Source organism: Salvelinus alpinus, chromosome 8 (assembly GCF_045679555.1).
Source record: "Salvelinus alpinus chromosome 8, SLU_Salpinus.1, whole genome shotgun sequence".
Lineage (NCBI taxonomy): Eukaryota > Metazoa > Chordata > Actinopteri > Salmoniformes > Salmonidae > Salvelinus > Salvelinus alpinus.
In genome coordinates this window covers 29,693,854-29,720,353 of record NC_092093.1, presented here as the reverse complement: position 1 = coordinate 29,720,353, position 26,500 = coordinate 29,693,854, and the positions used below count along the sequence as shown (strand labels likewise).

The following is a 26,500-nucleotide window of genomic DNA, read 5'->3' as shown; positions in this document are numbered from 1 at the left end:
GAAATTACACAAATTAACAAGGCACATCAGTTAATTGAAATGCATTCCAGGTGACTATCTCACGAAGCTGGTTGAGAGAATGCCAAGTGTGCAAAGCTGTCATCAAGGCAAAGGGGGGCTACTTTGAAGAATCTCAAATATAAAATACATTTTCATTTGTTTAACACTTTTTTTGGTTACGACATGACTCCATTTGTGTTATTGAATAGTTTATGTCTTCACTATTATTCTACAATGTAGAAAATAGTAAAAATAAAGGAAATCCCTGGAATGAGTAGATGTGTCCAAACTTGACTGGTACTGTATAATCTATATTGGGGCCTATACGTATTCTAGCAACTTCTGAAGCACATGTTGTGCCCTAGAAACCAATGTAACCCTTTAAATACATGTGTATTATATCAAGCTAAAATGATACAAATAACTGTCATTGAACTTACAAAGTCATGTGTGGAATGTTAGGTGTCTGCGTTGTGGAAAAGCACTATATTGAGATATATTACGTTGAAATGTGTACACCGTCTCTTTAAGAACATCATGTTTGTGAGTGATGACATGCAAGAGATCAGTCATTCATTCATTCATTGCTATGATCAGTGATCTCCTGAAGAAGATACCCCTTTCTCTCTGTGCCCCCAGATATTCAGATATAGTCTACTAGTAAAGTTACCAGGTTGTTCGTTAGCTAGCTAATGAAGTAACATGACGAAACAAGGTGTAAACAAATGGGCCGCGAGACGTTTTAGAACGACCCGCGACATGGTTTCTGAATGTAAAATGCAGCCGCCAATCCGCCATAGGAAGATTTTTTTTTTTAGATGTGTGTCATATCTTGTAAACTGTTGGGGGTAGAAATAAGCCGTTAGATTCGCTGCGGTACAACCATGATGGTAACGAATATGCACTCGCTTTTTACTCTAGTGCACTCAGAAACAACGGTAGAGCGAATCATTACAACAGTAACAAATTAAATTGGTGTGGGGAACACTGTGTTTGTGTTTCCAGGTCGCACAGCTAAATATTTAGGAGCATACGCAACCAAAATGGTCACACTAGAGCCCTTGTTGACACTCAGACGACAATGACCCTTGACCTCTGAGATGCTGAGATTCAGAGCACCAGATAGAATTTCCAACAAGTTATATGGCCCTGTGGACATCTATTAGGACTCCTCAGCCACATATCAAAACCACTGCCTGCCATGATAGTGTATACCTAGAGGTACAGTGGATGACCAGCCCCCATCAGAATGGTAGCTTTTGATCAACTTCAGCTGGATTTTCTATTTATTATATTTAACTAGGCAAGAAGAACAAATTATTATTTACAATGACAGCCTACACCGGCCAAACCCGACGCTGGGCCAATTGTGCGCCGTCTTATGGGACTCCCAATCACGGCCGGTTGTGATACAGCCTGGAATCGAACCAGGGTGTATGTAGTGACACCTCTAGCACTGAGATGCAGTGCCTTAGACCGCTGCGCCACTCGGGGGAAACTGGATGACATAACAGGCCTGACAGGCCAACCCCGGGTAATGGTGGATTATGAGGACAGCGTTGAGTACGAAGACGGCCAGGGAGAGATGACACCAGATAAATGTAGAAAATGGCTGCCAGGCATCCACAGAGTGGAGTACAGTAGGTCAGAGAGATATTCACTGTGTGTTTCTTTGCCAATGGCAAATTGCCCTCAATTGCTCTCAGAAGATGAACAGCCCCTGAGATGAATCAACTTTATGCCATACGGACCAGAGGGCACCAAGAAATACAGTACCAAGAAAACCATCGTACCATAAATAACAACAACTGTGGTGGACGCATGGACCAGGAGGATAAACAAGGTCAATCTCATGGTCAATGTGACCTTTACAGTTTTATCACCTTGAATCACTTTTCCTTAGACAAGCCAAACAAGAGAACCAACTAGGCCTAAGTGAAAATAGCAGGGGGACATTGAGCAACTCTCTCCCCTGTGAATAAGAAGAGAGTGGTTTGACCTTACCTTGCCCTCCTGATCCTCAAACACAGACTGGTCCACGTTGCAGGCGAAAAGGGAGGTGGGCAGGTCGTTAAAGTCGGTGATCTGGTGGAAGCTGTCGCCCAGCGCGGGATGTCCCACAGTGCTTTGCAGTACCAGCAGCTCCTCGCCCCCCAGTAGGTAGACCCGCTGGTAGAACGTGGCGTTTCTCAGGTTGGAAAATAAATGCTCCCCCTTCATGGCTACAGAGAGAGAGAGAGACAGAGACAGAGACAGAGACAGAGACAGAGACAGAGACAGAGACAGAGAGAGAGATATGGGTGTGCTCAGTCCAAATGCTGTGATGGCTCCTAGGGGGAAGAAGTGGACAGTCAAACTCTCCTCCGTACCAGTTCACTTGAAGGTTAACTGACCACTGATGTAACTGAATACAGAGCTCACACTCAGTTAAATACACACAGGACTAACTGTATCTTTAGCTCTTGTTCTACAATAACAAACGTGTTCTGAGGCTTAACCTCACAGATTGTCTTACTATGACATCATCTTGGTTGTGAACCCCTGTCCTCCCACCTCTCCCTCCTCTCTTCCTCCTCTATATATTTGACCATATATCTGAAGTGCACCTGACAGGATTCATTCCATAGTCACAGAGTGGAAAGTGTTGTTAGACAGCGTATTAATGGTGATCTGATGAATCTGATCTCACAACCACCGATGACTTCTAAAACAGTCCACCTCCACAGGCAGTTAAAACAACACAGAAAGACAGAGAGAGAGAGAATAGAGAGAGAGAAATAGAGAGACAGAGAGAAAGAGAGAATAGAGAGTGTTAACCTCTCCAACCCCAAGCCAACAGATGTTAACCTCTGGCCCAGGCCACTAATACTCTGCCAAAAGGTTAGGTGATGGGCTTAGAGATGGGTGATCCCACAGAGGTGTGATGAGGGAAGGAGTGGAGGAAGGAAGGAGGAGGGATGGAGGAGAGGGCATGGAGAGGAGGATTGGCGGGTGAGAGTGGAGGATGGAGAGAGGTAGAGTATAGGAGTAGAGCAGATACAACAGAGGTGAGAAGGAGATATGGAGACGTGAAGGAATTAGGTGCTTGTCACGGTTTCCCTGTCATTAATAGACCATGACATCTCCAGTCCGCTGGCAAGCCTGCACTGTCACCAGCAGCCTCATACTCACACACATCCCGTGGCTATTTTAGGATCAGCACATCACTCGTCACACACACACACACACACTCTGTTATGGACAGTGGAAACACACACAAACATACACACACACAAACACACTGTTGTGGACACACACAAACACTCACAAAAGGCTGTAGATAGCGACTGTAGCTGTCTGGATCATTCCTGGCCTGTGTAAACGCTGTTGTAAATTGCTGCAACACTAATGAAATCCACAGATTGCTGGGGTGCTTGATTAAATTGAAGTGTTCCAGACAGACAGGGCCCTATTTAATTTCAATATCAGCATTGTGCCCTGTGGTCTGAGACAAGGCTGTTAGGAGAGACAAAACAAGAACACACACACACACGGATGCTCCCTCTCTCCCCCGCATGCATGCGCAAACACACACACACACACACACACACACACACACACACACACACACACACACACACACACACACACACACGCACACACAACTGTATATATGAATGGACAAAGCCATCGATCAAGTCACACTATTCATTGCTATGTGAAGACTCAATAGCGCATTGAAGCCAAATGAAGTCGGTTAAGACGGCGTCAAAGATTTTTATAACTAACCCAAGATAGACCAGAGCCTGTCGTTTCTAATGGGAGCAAATTAATCATAGTGGGCAGAATAAGCAAGGAGGTGGGCAGAGCCAAGCACGAGCCAGTGAGTTCCTATTGGCGTGTTATATCATTTATTTGCATATTTCCGTTAGGGAACGCCTACTCTGTGAAGTGCTTGTGTGCAATACCCCAATTGGCCCTAGCATTCCTTCTAAACAACGCAATTTGTTTTGAAACTTTGGCAAAGGGTAAAGTCTACAAAACGCAGTCCACTCTGTTTGTTACAGATTCTAGTTTTGGAAACTGAAAACTGTATGGAGATCAAATGTTTGATCGATGAGAAAATGAGCAGAATGTCGACCAAAATCCATCTCGCTCCATCTTCTCCCACTGCCAGCCACTGGGCTTCCTCTCATCACCATATTTGGTAGTGACTGGAAACGCCAACCGTATGCTTCACATTAAATCCGGTGAAATATCTGTGTCATTGTTCTATCTGTGATGGCGTCTAATGGAGACATAACATGTGCAGGCTAGCTCAGTGCTGTCCCCTCTCATTGATTAACTCAAGTTGAAGGCCGACCGGGTTACTACAGGCTGCCATTAGCTACTAAATTATCCTTACAACTTCTTCTGTGTGCGATTTTTAAATAATCTGTTCAAGAACATACAGTACATCTGGTGTATTAGAAGCAATTATTGTCTTTGATAAAAAATATATATTTACAAGAAGATTCACCACATTCACTCTAATGGGGATCCTGTTTTCTGCTAACAATGCCTGCAGTACAGTTGTCGACCTTGAACTTCCATGGCTTCAATGGGAGGGGGCAGTCATTCTCTCCTGACACACACGTCTCTGCTGAAGAGGATATGAGTTTGGGTTTGACAGTCAGAGTTGAACAGGTCCAGAGAATAGAATGATGCATTCAGAACTGAGAGTCAACAGCCTTTGAGGTGCAGCAGTCTGTCTGTCTGACTGTCTGTCTGACTGACTCTCCATGCCACTCCCATTAGTCACTTGTATGCTTGTTTACTCATCATCTCAGACGAAAGATGACTGATTAGATTGAATACATTAATTAAGCACTGTACTTTCCAAATAATCAGAATGATAAACAAGGCTTAATGCAAATGATCTCTCATTATGAATGGAATCAATGGACCATCAAATGACTGTTCTACAAACTAACTATGCTAACTATGAGGCAAGGAACATTAGACAAACCACAAGGTCAATGACTAAAATCATTAGGCTATATTTATTGGCCCATTGTGGAACATTCCAATTGTCAATTGTTCCATTTCACTGATCTCATGGGTGAAACATGCTTATCTGCTCTATCCCACACACACACAGAGAGAGAGAGAGACGAGAGAGAGAGAGAGAGAGAGAGAGAGAGAGAGAGAGAGAGAGAGAGAGAGAGAGAGAGAGAGAGAGAGAGAGAGAGCGAGAGAGAGAGAGAGAGAGAGAGAGAGAGAGAGAGAGAGAGAGAGAGAGAGAGAGAGAGAGAGAGAGAGAGAGAGAGAGAGAGAGAGAGAGAGAGAGAGAGAGAGAGAGAGAGAGAGAGAGAGAGAGAGAGAGAGAGAGAGAGAGAGAGAGAGAGAGAGAGAGAGAGAGAGAGAGAGAGAGAGAGAGAGAGAGAGAGAGAGAGAGAGAGAGAGAGAGAGAGAGAGAGAGAGAGAGAGAGAGAGAGAGAGAGAGAGAGAGAGAGAGAGAGAGAGAGAGAGAGAGAGAGAGAGAGAGAGAGAGAGAGAGAGAGAGAGAGAGAGAGAGAGAGAGAGAGAGAGAGAGTGTGTAGTGGTGATGCAGCTGGCACCATATGGCTTGATAATGATAACCTTTTGTTCATAAAATCATCTGATGAAGAAGTTACTAACATACCATCAATCATATCAAGGTACAAAGGAAAAACATGTAGGCTACAATTGTTACACTGCTATAATTAAGCAATAAGACCCGAGGAGGTGTGGTATATGGCCAATATACCACGGCTAAGGGCTGTTCTTAGGCAACACACATCACAGAGTGCCTGGTCACAGCCCTTAGCCGTGGTATATTGGCCATATATTACAAACCCCCGAGGTGCCTTATTGCTATTATAAACTGGTTACCAACATAACTAGACCAGTAAAAATAAATGTTTTGTCATACCCGTAGTATATGGTCTGATATACCATGGCTGTCAGCCAAATAGCATTCATGGCTCGAACCACCCCAGTTTATAAAAAGTGGCATGCAATATTGCTTACTGAATGTAATCATGAATGTAACCATTTAGTTACCGACTAGCTGATAATTCTCAGCTTCGTGGAGTCGAGAAGAATTCTCAGCTAGTTACTGACAGTCTATGCAACAGCTAGATCAATCATATGTATCCCCACAAGGAAGCAGCAATATGAGGCAGACATATTCATTCAGACTTTCAATGAGTCATATCTGCAGAGGTTTAACCAATAGCAACCTGTTGGTGTCAGAGGGAGAATGTCTGGAGGGACCGCTCTTTGGCTGTCGGAACAACACAACTTTCTCATGGGGAAGAATAGTGGAAACAACTGAATCATACCTCACACCCGATAGCCTACCTCAGGTCTTATACAATCTATCAATATGCTATACATCTATTGGCTACATGTAGCCTACTTTTCCAGTAGGATGTTGAACAATAATTCCAAGATGAACAGACAATTATTTGGAGGTTTTCTAAACTGCTTGTAAAGTCAAGAGTGGCTGTCATGATGTTCAAAGAGACGCGTTGCGTTGACAGCTGGTATTTCGGTCTCAGAAACTGTCAATGTCACTAAAACATCATAGGGGTTACATTGGGGGAAAGGAGGTAGGCTACATAACCTCTAAATTGCCAGGCAACATAAATGGATGGCTAAACTAAATACATTTAAAGAAAATCATATAGCTTACGTTAGCCTAAAATCTGCCTATTTTGGGGGACAGGACAATTCCATCATCGCCGCTAAACAAAATCCCATTGTAACCTCTATTCAAGTCTCGGTGAAAGTCATTCGCTTGCAAGTTAGAGCACTTTCCCACCCGCTGACACTACCCTACACACCCAACAACTTCAATGCAACGCAAGCGACACACTTGTTTGCATTAGGCTACTGTCAATGTTCCACATAGAAACGCGATATGCGAAACCCGAGTCGCCATCGCTTCTCTCTCTACCTGTGCGGTGTGATTCGGTCCGACTGTGGTGTCTTCGGCGTTGTCTCTCTACCTCCTCACTCTTCTTTGTGAATCAACCTTGCATTCCAGCTGCGCGCCGATAATCTCCTGACGTTTTTGCAGACAGTTTGACTCACCAATGACTGTCCTCCGGCATCCAAATGATGTTTGTTACCCAGTAATGAAATACAGCTATGTCCACAGGGGGCATTCTTTGACCAATAGTCTACCAGAGAGCGGAGTGTCAATTTAACAAAGGTGGAGACTACGTCAGAGCTTTGGCGAGCCTTCGGGATGGATGTTGCTGGGCTTTCAGCAGGTAGCCGTCCTTGCGGGCGGGTGTTTGCTGGCTTCATATCGAATCAAATCAAACATGTGTTACGACAATTTATTGCAGTCATGATAGGTTACGCAAATAATGTGCATTTTTGACAGATTCCTAAGCACGTCTCTCAGTTTGCTCAGGTAGCCTAAATTGATGATCGGTATCATTTATAAACGTCTGTTGTCTGGGAATATTTTAGCCCTTTGAGCATGTTTATTCATTGAACACTGACAGTTGAAACAGTTGCCATGCATTTATTGTAGGCCTATGCTATGCTAGGCCTAATGGTAATGATTCATCACCATTTTGAAATGCATAACCAAAGACTGTCAGTGCATTTAATGAGTGCATGAATGAACACAGGCTATCAATAATTGCTGAATAAAAAACAAAACATTCAAGTGTGTCCAGTAGCCTAACTTTCTAACCTTAATCAACCTCCATCTTCAGCACTGTTCTCGCACATCAATAAGACCATTACATTAGACAGACATATTTCCTCTTGTAAACAAATCTAAACCTGTGACCGGACGATCCATACCTATTCAAATAGACCACTGTACACTAATGGCCATCACTGACAATCTCAGGGGCCGATCGATCAACATTCCTTTGTACTAGGCTACAATTGCATCAATATGTGTGCACACTGATTCCACACTTCAGAATAGTTTGTATTTGTTTTGGGCATCTAAGAGCAGGCTAGCCTTGAGATGGTCTATACCAGTAGAATTAAGCGACAAACTTAAGGCTACATTATATGGTGGAGAAATATCACTGCCTTTATTTAACCCTTTATTAAGACAAGCCACATCTAGTAGGCCTATATTGAGGCAAAGCGACCTCAGACTGTATTCATAAAGTGAGGTATGATGCCGTATATAAAATGGTCAGTACATGGTAATAATAGTGCATAAATACAATACAGGTTTCATACTGATGCCACGTGCAGTGAATATTGTCTGTATGGGTCAGAATCTATCGGATTATATTCTATTACATCACACAATACTGATCAATGTCTGTACAAATCCATAATCAGGTGTTGGACTGGGCAGGAAGGGAATGTACGGTTAGAAACACTGTTGGTTGGGTAAAAATAATAAAAAGGGAAAGACCAATTCATTTGAAGACGGTTCCACCATCTCCTGCATTTTCAGAAGTAGTATCATTATATAAGTTCTAGATAAGTTCTTTAAAATATAAAACTTTTTTACTAAGCTCTTTAAATAACTTCCTGAAAGTGGCTCCATTGATAAAAACTATTTGGCAGGTGTTTGGACAGGACTGTAGAGCACAGTGCCCTTGTGTGGCATTGCTGGGCAGGGCAGGTCAGCTCTACCGGTGTCTGTACTGCACTGTGCAGGGAGTCTCAGGCTGTTGGGTCCCTACCAGATGGAGATTGCTCTGGGGAGAGTAGAAAATTATAGACATGAAGTAATTGGTAGTGATACTGTCATGGAAATTCTTACACAGGGACATTCATAGTCAATATTAAATGAATCATTGTTTATTTGTCAGCGTGCTGGAGAGTTTCCAACCAACTCAATGGACCATAGTACACATGTCAATCAGGAGCTCTGCCCGGGCAGACCCAGCAGTTGTCTTATATACAGCTGTACACAGACAAGTTATGTTTGCATGATTTAGCGTAATTAATTCATCATTACCGTTTTGTCTCATTCATGTGACCGACCAATACTGTTTCATAACATGTGACCGACTAACACCTCAAGAGGCTTCTTCTCTCTAAGCTGAGACCTTGAAAGTGAGATATATTTTGTTTGTTCTCAAAACAAGGTATGGGTGTACTGCCAAATTGCTGCTACTGATGTGAGGATTTGTTCAGTCAACCACTTGCATGAACACAGAAATTGATTTATAGAACAGCACATGAATAGAACAGAAATTAGTTATAAGAAAAGCACAAACATTAACATTTCCCTTACAGTACACTACAGTATTTAACTTTAGAGACTTCAATATTAGTATTTAAATTAATGTATGTTTTCAAAGTCCCATAAAATGAGAAAGTGGTTTCCAAACTTACAGGTTTAGGCAACGGGTCCATGAGAGTGACATCATACTTGAAGAGAATCAAGGCAGCAAACATGTGGAGTTCCATTATGGCATACCACCTGTTGATACAATTAAAAACACATGATTAACATGTTCACTTCTCCAAAAAATAAACAACTGGTGATATCAAACTAACCTAACACACACAACAGTAAGCTCAGACACAGAGAAACTAACATACACTCAAGGTAATGGGATAGGATCCAGTCATCCTTTTCATCTGTCTCTCTTACTGAGAGACTCTCTCCTTTGAGGCACTATCTTTGTTAGCATTTCAGCAGGTTATCAGACACAATGGAGGTGCCATTCCCGGCTAACCCAGAGCTGTCACAACAAGAAGAGAGGAAATTAAAGGTGTAGGAACTGGTGCTCTTGTTTGATTCCAATGTGTCATTTTACCTCTCCTACATTCACTGCTGAAACAGCACAGTGCTCCGACAAGAGAGTGAGAAAGACAGAAGGGATAGCGAGAGAGAGATGGAAAGAGAGTGAGAGAGAAAAACAAACAGGGCTTTAGGGAAAAGGACAGAAGTAAAGAGAATAGCAGTAGAGAGGACTTAAGAAAAAGCTGTGTGCTGGTCTTTATCAGTGATCATAACCTGGAAGACTGCTTCAGTTGCACCCTGTGACTGCTGTGAGTCATACCGGGGTATTGTGTCAGTGACGCAGACACAAGGCCAATCTCCTAAAATCATCCGAATCAAACTAGACTGGATTGGTGGATGGGAAGAATGAAATATGGGAGTGTCATACACGGCATGCTCCCCATAGTTATTTCTGTGCCTCTCTCCTCCCTCCTCCCACCACTGTACCCTGGCTGTGATCATTTCAGCGGCCTCCTGTGTGAATTAACCACTGAGATGCAGGATGCTAGCTCTAGCATGACAATAAGACTCAGTGGTGAGTGAGCGCTAGTGGGCCAACGCAAAGGCTTACTTTGTAGCCTGTCTGCTCAGTGCAACTGACAAAGCATACTTTCTCTGTTTGAGTTAATACAGAGGCACATATTCAAGGACGGCAGATAAGTCATTGCCATTTCATTGCCATTTCTTTCAGCATGTCTGAATATGCATAGGTTATGACTATGTCTGTGTGTGTCCTAGAGAAAGGGGTCACAGGTCAGTCCCACTCTACAGTACGCCTGTGTCTTTGATCCTGCTGTGCAGCTGGGAACATGCCCTGATCTTTTCCCTGCTTACGTCACACCGCCCCCCTGGCCGCACCCGGCCGCTCTGGACCACCGCTGATGTCCCAGTCAGGGCCCCAGAGGACCAGAGGGTTGACATTCAGGGGCAAAAGCGCAGCACAGCCATACAAACTATACAAACCCAGAGCCCCAAGCTAGCCACCTCCCCAGAGACAGTGACAGACACAGCAGTAGGCTGGAGGACAGGGTAAGACACCAGCAATAATACTGTAGTACCCACATAATATGCCTGTGGTATATTGATCTTCACAAATAGCTATCAATGCTTATTTTACTGGTGCAAAATAGGGCTAGAAAAGTCAGCAAAAAATATAAAACGCCCCCAAAATCATACATGGAAGCCATATCCAATACGATACCTCTAAATGCCAATTTGATGCCAACACAAAGCCTTATTCATTGTCTTTGACAGATTCAATTCTACTTAGCTGGATTTGCAAGATAATGTATACTACCAGGATTGTAGTAGCTACTATTTATATATCTTTATATTTAACTTTGATTTAACTAGGCAAGTTAGTTATGAACAAATTCTTATTTACAATGACGGCCTACTAAAAAGGCAAAAAGCCTCCTGCGGGGACGGGGGCTGGGATTTAAAAAAAAAATATAGGACAAAACACACATCACGGCAAGAGACACAGTACATAAAGAGAGACCTAAGACAACAACATAGCATGGCAGCAACACATGAAAACACAGTATGGTAGTAACACAACATGACAACAACATGGTAGCAGCACATGGCAGAAGCACAACATGGTAGCAGCACATGGCAGAAGCACAACATGGTAGCAGCACAACATGACAACAACATGGTAGCAACACAACAACAACATGGTAGCAACACAACATGGTAGCAGCACAAAACTTGGTACAAACATTATTGGGCACAAACAGCACAAAGGGCAAGAAAGGTAGAGACAACAATACATCACGCAAAGCAGCGAGAGTGTCCATGATTGAGTCTTTGAATGAAGAGATGGAGATAAAACGGTCCAGTTTGAGTGTTTGTTGCAGCACATTCCAGTCGCTAACTGCAGTGAACTGAAAAGACGAGCGACCCAGGGATGTGTGTGCTTTGGGGCCCTTTAACAGAATGTGACTGGCAGAATGGGTGTTGTATGTGGAGGATGAGGGCTGCAGTAGGTATCCCAGATAGGGGGGAATAGTCTAGTGTGTGTTCTGAAGAAAAAAACATTATGTCTGTTTTTCTAACCTTCCTGGGCACTGGTTTCGGCCTCCTCCAAATGCCACAAACCCTTCCAAGAAGACATTCTTTACTAAATCTGCCTTCTCCCATCGTTCCTGTGGGAAGAGAAGAGATTTTATTTCAGCTTTATTTATATCCTAGAAAAGGGCTTCAAGCAATACTATTTTAAACCACATGAACAGGGAAGTTTGGATTGCTTTGAACGTTTTCATTTTACATTGTGAGCAGTAAATGGATTTCAACCAGTCATTTCAAACCATCTGAATGATTCTCTGCTGTACTTATAGATTGGAAGTCGTGTTCCAAAGTGCAACTGTCCACCAATTTCACAGTGTGTCATAAGAAAATACTAGAATTTCACGGATTCCCCCGGTACTGCTGCTCATTCCGTGCACCAGTTCCGGAGGTCTACATCACCGGCCTCTAGGCGTCACTGAACTGTTTCATTACACACACCTGGTTCCCATTTCCCCTGATTGGTAATTGTATATATGTGCCCTCTGTTCACCATTGTCGGTTATTGTTCCATGTCCGTTGGTCTTGTGAGTACCTGTGCTTTGGTGTTTTGGCTTTCGTGCTGCGTGTATAGTGTACTCGTTATTACGGGTCCCGTGTATTGTTATTACGGGTCTCGTCCCATGTCTTTATTAGAGGTTTAACCTCGCTCTTTTGTTTGGGTTACAGCCCTGTGTTTTTGTATACATGTTCGTTTTGGGCTTCGTCCCCGTGCCTTTTCATGGCATGTTGTATATTTGGGTGGAGTATTAAAACCCCCTTATTACAAATTCTTGCACCTGTCTCCAATCATTTATACAACATGACAGAATAACCGACCCTAAATGGAGACAGCGGGAATGGTCCGACCGACGCAACTGGCCCTGACCGACCTGCACCGCGTCCCTGTGGTCGTCCTCGAGGCCGGTGTCATCCCGCTGTTGGTGTAGCGCGTCGGGGGTACTGTCACGGATTCCCCCGGTACTGCTGCTCATTCAGTGCACCAGTTCCGGAGGTCTACATCACCGGCCTCTAGGCGTCACTGAACTGTTTCATTACACACACCTGGTTCCCATTTCCCCTGATTGGTAATTGTATACATGTGCCCTCTGTTCACCATTGTCTGTTATTGTTCCATGTCCGTTGGTCTTGTTATTGTTCAATGTCCATTGGTCTTGTGAGTACCTGTGCTCTGTTGTTTTGGCTTTCGCGCTGCGTGTATTGTGTACTCGTTATTATGGGTCTCGTTCCGTATATTTATTAGAGGTTTAACCTCGCTCTTTTGTTTGGGTTACAGCCCTGTGTTTTTGTATACGTGTTTGTTTTGGGCTTCGTCCCCGTGCCTTTTCATGGCATGTTGTATATTTGGGTGGAGTATTAAAACCCCCTATTACTAATTCCTGCGCCTGTCTCCATTTATTCAACGTGACATAGAAAGGCTACTGTTACTAACCTGGAGTTAGCGGTTATTACATAGCATTATGCACCACAAACCATAGACTATTGTATAGACCAAGTGGCTACTATAGGTTATTCACTCAACCCCTGTCATAGCAAAACATACCAACCTCACTGAAGATGATAGAAGGCATCGACTCACTAAATCGCCTGCAGTCTCTGACCACTGCTGCAGTTTACCTCACAGCCCAGACCTTTGACCTACTCTTCCATGTCACAGAAACAAAAATAAAGCTCTCCTTTCCGGGTATATGTCAAGCGGCTAAATACGTGCCCTGGTTTTCAAGCACCCTCATCCGCACTGTTGAAGCAGGAGGAGAAATAACATTATTTGCCAATGCTCTCAAAGTCCATTTATACTGCAGCAGCGTAGGCATGTGGGGCTTCAAATATTTAGTCTGTTTTTAAGAGAGAAGAATGAGGGAGACATAGTCCGTGACCCGGGAATGCACTCCTGTTGAAGATACAAGTGCATTTCTTCTGTCTGCAGGTAGGGGGACACTAACCAACAGAGGAGGAGGTTCATGGCGGTGATAAATGTCATGTCCCCCACCCCACCACCACCGAGTGTCATTCATTTTACATTTCACGTCTGTTGGAAGCCTGAGCTGACGCACGCTCCGGCCCGGCTCTCAGGGGAGGCTGACACGCACACACACACACAGAAACAGGCATGAAAAATGCAAAAGACATGCTACAGCAACAACTCTTGTGGGTCTGTGTGTGCCCTAAAATATCCAACTCACTACCTTTCCATGTATTTACTGTGCCCCACCAAGTTGAAATACTGACTTGAGCGCATCCCCTTCATCATTAGGTTAATATCCCATATCATTTAAGGTAAATATGGTAGGTCTAGTCTAGTACTTACCGGTTTGAACTCCTCTGGTTCAGGGAAGTAACGTGGGTTCCGATGGGCCCAGTAAGGAGACACCATTAACAAGTCCCCTGGTGGAATGATGTAGTTCTGGAAGAGAGAAATACACACATATGCACGCCACTTTACATATACTGTACAATTTATGTAAATTAAGGCTTGACTTTGAAGGGAAAGCTTATTTCAGAGTCTATCGGGGGTCAGGAGGCCCACCTGTATCCTGAGGGGTCGAACCACTCTGCGTGTGATGGCTCCAGGGGCCCGAAGCCGGATGGCTTCCAGGATGCACCACTTCACATAGGGCATCTGTTGCAGCTCTTCAGCGGTCACCTTGGTCTTCCTGGTGTCTGTCATGGACACACACACACGGTGGAACGAACACACACACTTGGTGAGATATACACACACACACACCTACTGACAAGATACAACCGTCTACCACTGAACTTGTGCTGTTTCAGTATGCATCACTGAGCTGGTATGATTACATATCAGACCCATTAGGATTCCGTGGGATTTCATTAGGAGATATGCATATGTAAGTATAATTGAAAGTCTCAAAGGTGCCAATTGTTGAAAATTCACTTAATTACTATGTCATGAATATAGTCTTCTCAGATTACTGAAACCACTGAGCACAATCATCATAACTCCCTAGAAACAGGACTTCTGCCTTCAAAAGTGTGCCAGGTGAGTGTTGCGCTACTGCTGACACCTACTGGAGGTTTAGGGACATAGACTGGAGCGAAATGAGATGGAGAGACAATGTGGTACAATTACTGTACTGCTTCATTTGTATGTGTTAAGATCTCCAGTCATGGTAACACCAAGGCCAAAAACAACATCATTGAATTCTTAGAAGCAGCCATAAGTTTACTCAGCAAAACCACACGGTCAAATGGCACATTCATTCATTACCAAGGTAAAATACTCCATCCACCACCATATCCCAATCTACCCCAGGTCATCAGGACCTCACATACTGTACAGCAGGTTAGAGAAGCTAATGGGGCATGTGTCAGTGGGAGGCTATAAAACAGAGGAGCGATAGCATAGTGTAGCTCACACCTTGGTCTTTGAGTGCTGCATTGATCTGCTCCATGGCTGTCTGGTAAACTGTGGGATTGGACAAGATGAAGGCTACAGCCCAGAAGGTAATCTAAACAAAATACATTTTATATCAAATATAATTATGATATCTCCAATCAAACCAATTTAAATGCCAATTAACTAGAGTATCTGGCAGATTAAAAACTCAGGTGATGAAGGTGAAGAGTAGCGATCGTAAATCTAATTCATATATAAACGATGCCCCTGCTTATCAGTAATAAGATTTGTAAAAATTACTCACTGGAATTGCATTGGCAAGCGATGCCCATAACATCAGTAATCCATAGTTGGGCAGGAATTTATCTGTGATTAAGGTGACAAGGTGTTGCAGTAACGTCTGCAAAAATGCCATACATACAATAATTTACAATGAGGTTAGGCGAAATACAGACTTTATACATTTCATCCCCTTGGAAATTTCACTATACGAGTATACGATGGGATCTATCGTACTCGTTATACATTAAAGATGTGACAATAACTAGTACGAACTCGGACCCAGGCACAGAGAAACACAGCAGGCAGAGGTGAGGGTAAATCCAGAATGTTTACTGAAGTATTCACAGGAAAAACAACAAAGCAAGTGCACATGAGTACAAGACAAGAGACCTGAGCAACCGGCCCAGTTCCATAGAGGAACCTATATAGTCCTAAACCAGGTGAACCCAATAATCCCAATCAGGCTCACCTGGACACTAGAAACATAAGGATGCCCTCCAGTGGCACGCTCAGGGAGAACACTCCATGATGACCTCTAACCTGTGACAGGACCCCCCCCCCCCCCTCAAGGAACGGCTCCCGACGTTCCACCAAGGGTAGCTGAACGTTGACGGAAATCCCTAATGAGTCCGGGGTCCAAAATGTCCCGGGCCGGAACCCAGGACTGTTCCTCAGGGCCGTAATCCTTCCAGTCCACAAGATACTGAGTCCCCCGCCGGATCTGACGGCTGCAGAGTATGCGCCGCACCGTGTAGGCTGGCTGTCCCGCTATCATGCGAGGCCGAGGTGGAGGCCGAGTGGCCGGAACCAGGGGACTGGATACCACGGGCTTAAGTCTGGAGATGTGGAAGGTGGGATGAACCCTCATGGACCGGGGAAGATGAAGACGGTAGGCCACTGATTGATGCACCGTAGAATTTTGAATTGTCCAACGTACCGGGGTGCCAACTAACTAGATTCCACGCGTAGAGGCAGGTCCCTAGTAGACAGACAGACCATCAAATCAAATCAAATGTTATTTGTCACATACACATGGTTAGCAGATGTTAATGCAAGTGTAGCGAAATGCTTGTGCTTCTAGTTCCGACAATGCAGTAATAACCAACGAGTAATCTAACCTAACAATTCCACAACTACTACCTTATACACACACAAGTGTAAAGGGATAAAGAATATGTACATAAAGATATATGAATGAGTGATGGTACAGAACGGCATAGGCAAGATGCAGTAGATGGTATCGAGTACAGTATATACATATGAGATGAGTAATGTAGGGTATGTAAACATAAAAGTGCAGTTTAAAGTGGCTAGTGATACATGTATTACATAAAGATGGCAAGTTGTAGTAGATGATATAGAGTATAGTATACACATAAACATTATATTAAGTGGCATTGTTTAAAGTGGCTAGTGATACATTTTTGATCAATTTACATCAATTTCCATTATTAAAGTGAGCTGGAGTTGAGTCAGTATGTTGGCAGCAGCCACTCAATGTTAGTGGTGGCTGTTTAACAGTCTGATGGCCTTGAGATAGAAGCTGTTTTTCAGTCTCTCAGTCCCTGCTTTGATGCACCTGTTCTGACCTCACCTTCTGGATGATAGCGGGGTGAACAGGCAGTGGCTCGGGTGGTTGTTGTCCTTGATGATCTTTATGGCCTTCCTGTGACATCGGGTGGTGTAGGTGTCCTGGAGGGCAGGTAGTTTGCCCCCAGTGATGCGTTGTGCAGACCTCACTACCCTCTGGAGAGCCTTACGGTTGTGGGCGGAGCAGTTGCCGTACCAGGCGGTGATACAGCCCGACAGGATGCGCTCGATTGTGCATCTGTAGAAGTTTGTGAGTGCTTTTGGTGACAAGCCGAATTTCTTCAGCCTCCTGAGGTTGAAGAGGCGCTGCTACGCCTTCTTCACAACGCTGTCTGTGTGGGTGGACCAATTCAGTTTGTCCGTGATGTGTAAGCCGAGGAACTTAAAACATACTACCCTCTCCACTACTGTCCCTTCGATGTGGACAGGGGGGTGCTCCCTCTGCTGTTTCCTGAAGTCCACAATCATCTCCTTTGTTTTGTTGACGTTCAGTGTGAGGTTATTTTCCTGACACCACACTCCGAGGGCCCTCACCTCCTCCCTGTAGGCCGTCTCGTCGTTGTTGGTAATCAAGCCTACCACTGTAGTGTCGTCCGCAAACTTGATGATTGAGTTGGAGGCGTGCATGGCCACGCAGTCGTGGGTGAACAGGGAGTACAGGAGAGGGCTCAGAACGCACCCTTGTGGGGCCCCAGTGTTGAGGATCAGCAGGGTGGAGATGTTGTTACCTACCCTCACCACCTGGGGGCGGCCCGTCAGGAAGTCCAGTACCCAGTTGCACAGGGCGGGGTCGAGACCCAGGGTCTCGAGCTTGATGACGAGTTTGGAGGGTACTATGGTGTTAAATGCTGAGCTGTAGTCGATGAACAGCATTCTCACATAGGTATTCCTCTTGTCCAGATGGGTTAGGGCAGTGTGCAGTGTGGTTGCGATTGCGTCGTCTGTGGACCTATTGGGGCGGTAAGCAAATTGGAGTGGGTCTAGGGTGTCAGGTAGGGTGGAGGTGATATGGTCCTTGACTAGTCTCTCAAAGCACTTCGTGATGACGGAAGTGAGTGCTACGGGTAGTCGTTTAGCTCAGTTACCTTAGCTTTCTTGGAAACAGGAACAATGGTGGCCCTCTTGAAGCATGTGGGAACAGCAGACTGGGATAAGGATTGATTGAATATGTATGTAAACACACCAGCCAGCTGGTCTGCGCATGCTCTGAGGACGCGGCTGGGGATGCCGTCTGTGCCTGCAGCCTTACGAGGGTTAACACGTTTAAATGTTTTACTCACGTCGGCTGCAGTGAAGGAGAGTCCGCAGGTTTTGGTAGCGGGCCGTATCAGTGGCACTGTATTGTCCTCAAAGCGAGCAAAGAAGTTATATAGTCTGTCTGGGAGCAAGACATCCTGGTCCGCGACGGGGCTGGTTTACTTTTTGTAATCCGTGATTGACTGTAGACCCTGCCACATACCTCTTGTGTCTGAGCCGTTGAATTGCAACTCTACTTTGTCTCTATACTGACGCTTAGCTTGTTTGATTGCCTTGCGGAGGGAATAGCTACACTGTTTGTATTCGGTCTAGTTTCCGGTCACCTGGCCCTGGTTAAAAGCAGTGGTTCGCGCTTTCAGTTTCGAGCGAATGCTGCCATCAATCCACGGTTTCTGGTTTGGGAATGTTTTAATAGTTGCTGTGGGTATGACATCGCCGATGCACTTTCTAATGAACTCGCTCACCGAATCAGCGTATTCGTCAATGTTGTTGTTGGACGCAATGCGGAACATATCCCAATCCACGTGATCGAAGCAGTCTTGAAGCGTGGAATCAGATTGGTCGGACCAGTGTTGAACAGACCTGAGTGCGGGAGCTTCTTGTTTTAGTTTCTGTCTGTAGGCTGGAAGCAACAAAATGGAGTCGTGGTCAGCTTTTCCGAAAGGAGGGTGGGGGAGGGCCTTATATGCGTCGCGAAAGTTAGAATAACAATGATCCAGGGTTTTACCAGCCCTTGTTGCGCAACCGATATGCTGATAGAATTTAGGGAGTCTTGTTTTCAGATTAGCCTTGTTAAAATCCCCAGCTACAATGAATGCAGCCTCAGGATATGTGGTTTCCAGTTTACATAGAGTCAAATAAAGTTTGTTCAGGGCCATCGATGTGTCTGCTTGGGGGGGAATATATACGGCTGTGATTATAATCGAAGAGAATTCCCTTGGTAGATAATGCGGTCGACATTTGATTGTGAGGAATTCTAAGTCAGGTGAACAGAAGGACTTGAGTTCCTGTATGTTGTTATGATCACACCACGTCTCGTTAATCATAAGGCATACCCCCCCGCCCCTCTTCTTACCAGAAAGATGCTTGTTTCTGTCGGCGCGATGCGTGAAGAAACCAGCTGGCTGCACCGACTCTGATAGCGTCTCTCGAGTGAGCCATGTTTCCGTGAAGCAAAGAACGTTACAGTCTCTGATGTCTCTCTGGAAGGCAACCCATGCTTGGATTTCATCAACCTTGTTGTCAAGAGACTGGACATTGGCGAGTAGTATGCTAGGGAGTGCTGTGCGATGTGCCCGTCTCCGGAGCCTGACCAGAAGACCGCTTCGTTTGCCCCTTTTACGGCGACGTTGTTTAGGTTCGCCGGCTGGGATCAGATCCATTGTTCTGGGTGGAAGGCAAAACACAGGATCCGCTTCGGGAAAGTCATATTCCTGGTCGTAATGATGGTGAGTTGACGTTGCTCTTATATTCAGTAGTTCCTCCCGACTGTATGTAATAAAACCTAAGATTACCTGGGGTACCAATGTAAGAAATAACACGTAAAAAAACAAAATACTGCATAGTTTCCTAGGAACGCGAAGCAAGACGGCCATCTCTGTCGGCACCGGAAGTCACACCATCTGGCCTGGACGCAGGAGGTTGATGGCACAATCGTAGGGCCTGTAAGGTAATTTGCTGGCCCTTTGTTTGCTGAAGGCCTGACCCAAATCCCAGTAATCCCGAGGTGCGCGGGAAAGATCAGGCTTGTCACTCCCAGCTGGAGGAACAGGAGAGTCGGAAGTCTCCAGACGAGCAGGACCAGAAAGGTCTGGAGAGAGTTGCTGGCAGGTAAAATGGCATGAAGGATTCCATCTCAGAACTCTCCCAAAGGCCAGTCAATCTGAGGATTATGGGTGGAAAGCCACAGATGTCCAAGAACCAGGGGAAGCTCAGGCGAGTTCACCAGATGAAACTGGATAAGCTCCACATGGTCAATCCAGAACTCATAGCTGAATAGGCATGGTGAGTTGCTTCACCTTCCCAAACACTAGGGGTTGACCATCCAGTGCAGTGACCGACAATGGAGTGTCCAGCACAGTGAGTGGCAGCCTCTGTTGGCGAGCTATTGTGCAATCCAGAAAACAGCCGGTAGCCCCAGAGTCTATGAAAGCAGAAATGTCCAACTGCCCATTGTCTCACCGCAGATTGGCCGGAAGCAAGGTGCGTGCCGTGTCGGCAGCTGGAGACTATCTGACTCCCCAGTATTCTCCCGTTTACTGACGGGTCATCCCGTTCTCCCGTCAGCTCGGGACAGGAGGCCCGGAAATGTCCAGACTGTCCACAGTAAAGGCAACGTTGCTCGTTAATCCTGCGCCTTCTCTCCAGAACGGAAAGTCTCGTGCGTTCCAATTGCCCTGGCTCCTCTGAAGGATATGATGGGGAACCAGAGCCAAATTGAGAACTATGACAGGATATCGGACCAGCAGGCCCAGCATATGGCAATGGCCCAAATGAATAATCGCCTCCCTTAGCGGAGCAAGAAACACTGGAACCAACTCGGAATCCCTCCGTCCTCTCATGACGACGTTCCCGAAGCCGGTTGTCAATCCGGATGGCCAGAACGATAAGCTCCTCCAGAGTGTCAGGGTTGTCCTGGGAAGCCAGTTCATCCTTGAGAACCTTGCTGAGTCTGTTCAGAAAGATTGAGTTAAGTGCCTCTGTATTCCAACCGCTCTCAGCAGCGAGCGTCCGAAAATCAATGGTGTAATCAGGACGTAATCGGGCCAGAGCCCATCCTGAGAGCAAGGCGATGACATATGCCACTCTGGAACGCTCAGCGGGAAACGTTGATGCCTGCAGCTCGAAGACCAGCGAACATTAGAGCAGGAACCCACGACACCTCCCAGGATGCCCCTCATAGCGCTCCGGAGCCGGGAGATGAGGCTCCCGAAGGGAGGGAGATGATGAACTGGTAGAAAGTGGAGGGTTAGGAACCACCACAGGTGCAGCAACCGTTGCTCCCGTCTGTCTGGTCTGCAGAGTGAACACAAGAGTTCCTAAATCCTCCGACAATGTCTTTAGCCGCGCTTCATGGCGACCAATCACAGCTCCATGGTGCGTGAGAGCCGACCACAGGTGGTGGAGCTCGGAGTGTCCCTCGGATGACGGAGAAATGTCTGCTGGGTCCATTTTTGTCTCAGGTCTACTGTGATAATAACTCTAGTACGAACTCGGACCCAGGCGCAGAGAAACACAGCAGGCAGAGGTGAGGGTAAATCCAGAATGTTTACTGAAGTATTCACAGGAAAAGCAAGTGCACATGAGTACAAGACAAGAGACCTGAGCAACCGGCCCAGTTCCATAGAGGAACCTATATAGTCCTAAACCAGGTGAACCCAATAATCCCAATCAGGCTCACCTGGACACTAGAAACATAAGGATGCCCTCCAGTGGCACGCTCAGGGATAACACTCCATGATGACCTCTAACCTGTGACAAAAGAGCCAAATATTGCACTAACTAGAAGTTAGAACACCAGTATGCAGGCCAGGAATATCAGTAAGATCAATCTTAGCTGGCTGGTACAGGTGCTGTTCTGGAATCAGGATGCTCATTTTAAAGGTTTCGCCTGGTCCAATGACCGTTCATCAATCAGAAGCCTTTATCAAGATGATATATGGAGAATCTTTAGGGCTGATAATGAATGAGTGACAATATGATTCATATCCTAACTGGGACAACTGCCAAGGTGGGTAAAAAGTGCATCTCGTCCCATAAAGAATTATCATTACATCCATCTACAGGAGACAACCTTGGCGAAATGATTAAAATAAAATGACAATGTCAGACACCAACTGTTGAGTTATGAGACTCGAGTCAATGTCAAAATGTCAAATGTCCAATATGCAAATTAATCATCCATTCAATAAAATCATAGTACAATGATCGAGCATTTAAAACGGTATTGTTCTCTATTCAAAGATAGGACTCACCCTGTTGCCTGATTCACTGGATGTCTCATCATCCTCTGCTTTGACCACCATGTTCCCCAATAGAGACAGAAGCCAGCATTTGGAACTGGCCCATTCCCTGCCCCAAAAATACAACTATTTAGAAAACATACAGTGCTGTAGCCTTGTGCCTAATCTCACATGGCCAGCCTTCCAGAATCCTGTCTCATTTACTCGACTACTGAAGACTTGCTTTCCAAAGCTACCTTGTACCCTACCCTCACATGAGTATCACATCCACACTATGTCAATAAAGGTAGCTTTTAACCTAAATCAACAGTCTGGTCAGACTGTCTTGTTTATTCTTAGATAGGCCAACTGTACAGTACATCTCAACACAAAGGTTTTGCCCTTAATTTCCTGGGATTTGCTTTAAGCGCGTAGTACTTAGTAAATAAACTCTATACTGCTTATACTGCTTCCATAACAGTGAGATAATTTGGTTCATTGGTTTATTTTTTCATGTGAACAAACTAATATTAGCCAGGACCGAGGTCCAATATAAATATACAGTGTATTGGTCCAATCTATATTGTCTTATGTTACACCTAAGCAATGTACACATACACAATGAAATGTATATCCCACTCCATTCACCTGCCTACTACAGTAGTTTGAAGACAGCAACTAACTATCAGACTAACCAGGCCTGTGCCACACTGACCTGAGGAACATGTCTGGTAGCTGGGAGCCGTACTCAAAGCCCTCGTCGTAGATGGCAAACTTCTCCTTGAACTGCTCCATGGTAAAGGGACTGCCTGGAGAGTTATACTTCCCCAGTAGGTTACTCATCACAGCAGGGTACATTACGGCCCTGTCAGACATGAGAGGAGAGACAAGTCAAAGACTATTATAGAGGCTAATGGTCAGTCTGGTCAGAGGGCTTTAGATCGGTACTGCTGTGTAGGGATTACGTTGGAAAAAGATCATTGCGAGACTCACCACTGTAACATCACCAGGAATTCAGCATTTTCTTTCTTTTTTTCCATAAAATGGTTCTTGAGTTGTCTGAGTGATGATCGTCACCAGAGATATACGTGTGTGAAAAGTTGTGTGTAATACAGGGTAATAGTGCAAAACAGACCGTGCTGTTACATGATGAGCCAATCAAATGTGAGAAGTGCATAATAGTCCTTTATCTCCTAACATGTTTCCTAATTCTTTCTTTCCTGTCATGTTTCATCTTCCTGTCATGTTTCATCTTCCTGTCATGTTTCATCTTCCTGTCATGTCCGTCAGTCCAGAAATTCTGGTTTAGGTAGTTCTTCCACTAAAGGTAATATTATTTCAGCTGTGAAATATGACTCCTGAGACCTGAACGATAGGTGTGGTGGACAGGACAAAGGATTGGCAGCACCCTATAGTATATTACTCATCAAAGAAGGATAGGACTACAGTCACATGCCAGGGGTTGATCAACCTTATGAAAACAACCTCAACACACAGTCAGTTACCGTATTCTAATGCTAGTTAACCTAACACTAATCCTAATAAGACAATTTCAGTGATCCATATTGCACTCCTGCCACTTGTTTTTCTAAATGTTTTCCTGTTTCATACCTACTGAACAACCGCCATACCTCTCCCTCCTCTCCATAAGGGATGAACAGATACACAGTCAGAGACTGAGTATGGGGTACCGGGACACTGTAGTTTACCTGACCAGCTCGTTGAGTCCCCCAGAGCCCTGGTCCCCCAGCGTCTCCAGGTGGTCGTTGAACTCTTCACACAAGTGGTCAGTCAGCTGAGCCACATTGCCTGGGGTCAGACGGCCCTTGATCAGAGTGTTGCATGCTGGGTGGAACTTATAGAAACTCTCCTTGCTGATGGAAGCTACAGAGAGACAAACACATTGCTGTATTATGTTGTTGGTTATGTTTCTATTGTGTTGCTGTGTTGTCCGCATGCCACTTTTAAACCCATTTGGACATAACTAAAGTGAAGTAAAGTGAATTGAATCCATTCAGCTTGAAGCTTCTGTTATTGTAACAGTCAGTGAGCTGGTCAGTATCAGTGTAAAACAATAGATAGTCTATTCATAATTTATTATGAGCCTGTAGATAGAACATGAATAATGTACAGAGGGGATATATCTTTCAGTACACACTCGCAAGACACTTTCAAGAATCCATCGATCATTAATGTCTCTTGAAAACAGAGAAAACTGAGAATTTGTTTTATTATTTACTACTACTACAACAAAAATTCTAAACACTTCCAGTCAGATGTTAAATGTGGCAGCTGAGTAATCTGACCCTATGGGGAGAAGGCTGAAACCACCGGCAGGTGGACCAGCGAAGGCCAAAGTCAACTAACGTTTCAGCACAGGAAACTGTAACACACCCCACCTGTGTTATGGACAGGCTCTTGGACTGCCTGCTCAAAATCCACATCTTTGGACATGAAAAATGTGCGAAAGTCTTCATGAAGGGTCACAAAGGTCAATCGCTTGCCAGCCGCAACAACAGTGAAGACAGGTCCATACTGGAAAATACAAATTGTAATATTTTTATAGTCAATATAATTTCGTCTTGATAAGAAAACAGACCTGGTAGTGCTCTTTGGACAAGATTGTGTAAACAAATGGATAAAACTTGATGGCAGCAACCGTCCTAATCAGGGATTCTGACAGTGTTTGTCAGAATTAACTTTGTTAAATAAACGTTGACATTAGATCAATAAAACGGGAGGGAGTGAAACAGGTTGAAACAGGTTGAAACATGAGTACAACATAGTAATAACAAACAGCTGAACAACAAAACAACCAAATTGCCACTACATCACAGGAATGCTCATCTGAATAACTATAGTGTGGACTTTGAATGCCCCATTCATACAACTTGGCCACCCCTCCAAATAACAAAACCCCTGGCACAGCAGTCATTTCCCTGCACAACGGTTTGCATCAACAGGGTCAGCACATGCTGCTAACTAGCTCCCCAAGGCCCAGTTACATAAATTACTAAGTGAACTCAATAGGCCGTGATGAAGTTGAGAAGGCCTTGGGCAGTCTGGCACAAAATTCTGCTCCTAGCTTTACAGTGGAACTGAGCTTGGCATGTGGCAGCCTTCGTTGATTGAATGTATTTTTTCGGCAATATTAGCGTTTTGACTAGCCATGTGTGTAGCAAATCTACCATCACTGAGTGTATAGGTTCGGGGTTTATCGCTCATGTGTGCTCTCCCATGATTTCTAGGAAGGAGCATCATTGATTGAAGCTGATATAGGCAGTTAATGAATTAGGGAGATAATGCTACAATTACAATGGTGGCAATAAAACCCACGTTTGTTGAATTACACATATGTGACACAGAGTTCAGCAGGTTGAGGTGAGCTCCTGAAGAGACCAAAGACCTTGGACTTTGAGAGTCCCACAGCCACATGGCATCATTATCTGCTGATGATCATCTATCCATATATCTTATAGAGCTATCTGAATTTGGCGAAGCTAAGTTGGATCAATAACAATTGTTTGTGTGTGAGTGGGCGAGAGAGAGAGTGAGAGAGAGAGAGAGAGAGAGAGAGAGAGAGAGAGAGAGGGATGGGTGTGTGGACAAAGTATAGCACAGGGATGTAGAAGCGAACATTAGTTATCATCGATATCACAAAGTCAGACATCAAACAAAATGTTGACACCATCACAACTCGGAGATTATGTGGGTCAATATCTGTAGCATTCGAACAAATAAACAATTAGGTAATAGGGTCGAAAACGTAATATTCAGAATAAACATCAAATGAGGATGTAAAAGCATATACTATAGCCCAACCACCTGATGTTTGTTACCTTATCTCTGGCTTGAGATATGAAAGTCAGCGGAGATTTCCCAAACTCGAATGCCACACCAAACCAGGGGATACATCCTTTTATGCATGGTGGAGCATTTGGATAATTTCCCGCAAATAAAAGATGCGCTGAAATAGCCAAGACAACCAGAGACAGTACCAACGTTATAACGTCCATCACACCTGTCTGAAACCCCTAGGGCTCGCTCAGAGGCAAAAGCCGGTGTTGAAATGAAAGGAAGATTAGCCAACCAGAGCGGGGCCTCTTTCTCAGTCTGATCCAATCAGCTAAAAGAAGGGCAGAGCGTCATTTTGTAAACATTGCGCGAAAAGTTGTTTAGGAAATGTAGTTTGACAGAGCCCCGATGCCGTAGGCTGTGCGATAGATTATCTTCGCATGAACTACATTTCCGGTTCTCTGGTTAAAGGTCGTTGTCCTGAAGAAGAGC

The 26,500-nt window shown here is 44.8% G+C and overlaps 2 protein-coding genes across 2 annotated transcripts in view; both read right to left on the bottom strand.

The window, feature by feature from the left end:
- LOC139582930 (calcipressin-2-like) overlaps positions 1 to 7,182 on the bottom strand; it is a 121,556-nt gene extending 114,374 nt beyond the window's left edge. Inside the window, exons 1-2 of the mRNA XM_071413408.1 lie at positions 6,944 to 7,182; positions 2,005 to 2,222 (exon numbers count right to left, since the gene is read on the bottom strand). Of these exons, the coding sequence (XP_071269509.1) occupies positions 2,005 to 2,220 (216 nt within the window). The 5' untranslated portion in view covers positions 2,221 to 2,222; positions 6,944 to 7,182. The remainder of the gene's footprint in view (positions 1 to 2,004; positions 2,223 to 6,943) is intronic.
- A 135-nt stretch (positions 7,183 to 7,317) lies between these two features.
- On the bottom strand, positions 7,318 to 26,495 carry cyp39a1 (cytochrome P450, family 39, subfamily A, polypeptide 1). The gene is made up of 12 exons (XM_071413403.1): positions 26,053 to 26,495; positions 24,613 to 24,748; positions 23,923 to 24,097; positions 22,929 to 23,078; positions 22,247 to 22,343; positions 15,448 to 15,543; positions 15,165 to 15,255; positions 14,310 to 14,443; positions 14,091 to 14,186; positions 11,774 to 11,862; positions 9,319 to 9,406; positions 7,318 to 8,675 (listed from the first exon to the last, which is right to left on the bottom strand). The coding sequence occupies exons 1-12, from the start codon at positions 26,227 to 26,229 to the stop codon at positions 8,607 to 8,609; spliced, it is 1,398 nt and encodes a 465-aa protein (XP_071269504.1). The 5' UTR covers positions 26,230 to 26,495; the 3' UTR covers positions 7,318 to 8,606.
- Positions 26,496 to 26,500: the final 5 nt, after the last annotated feature.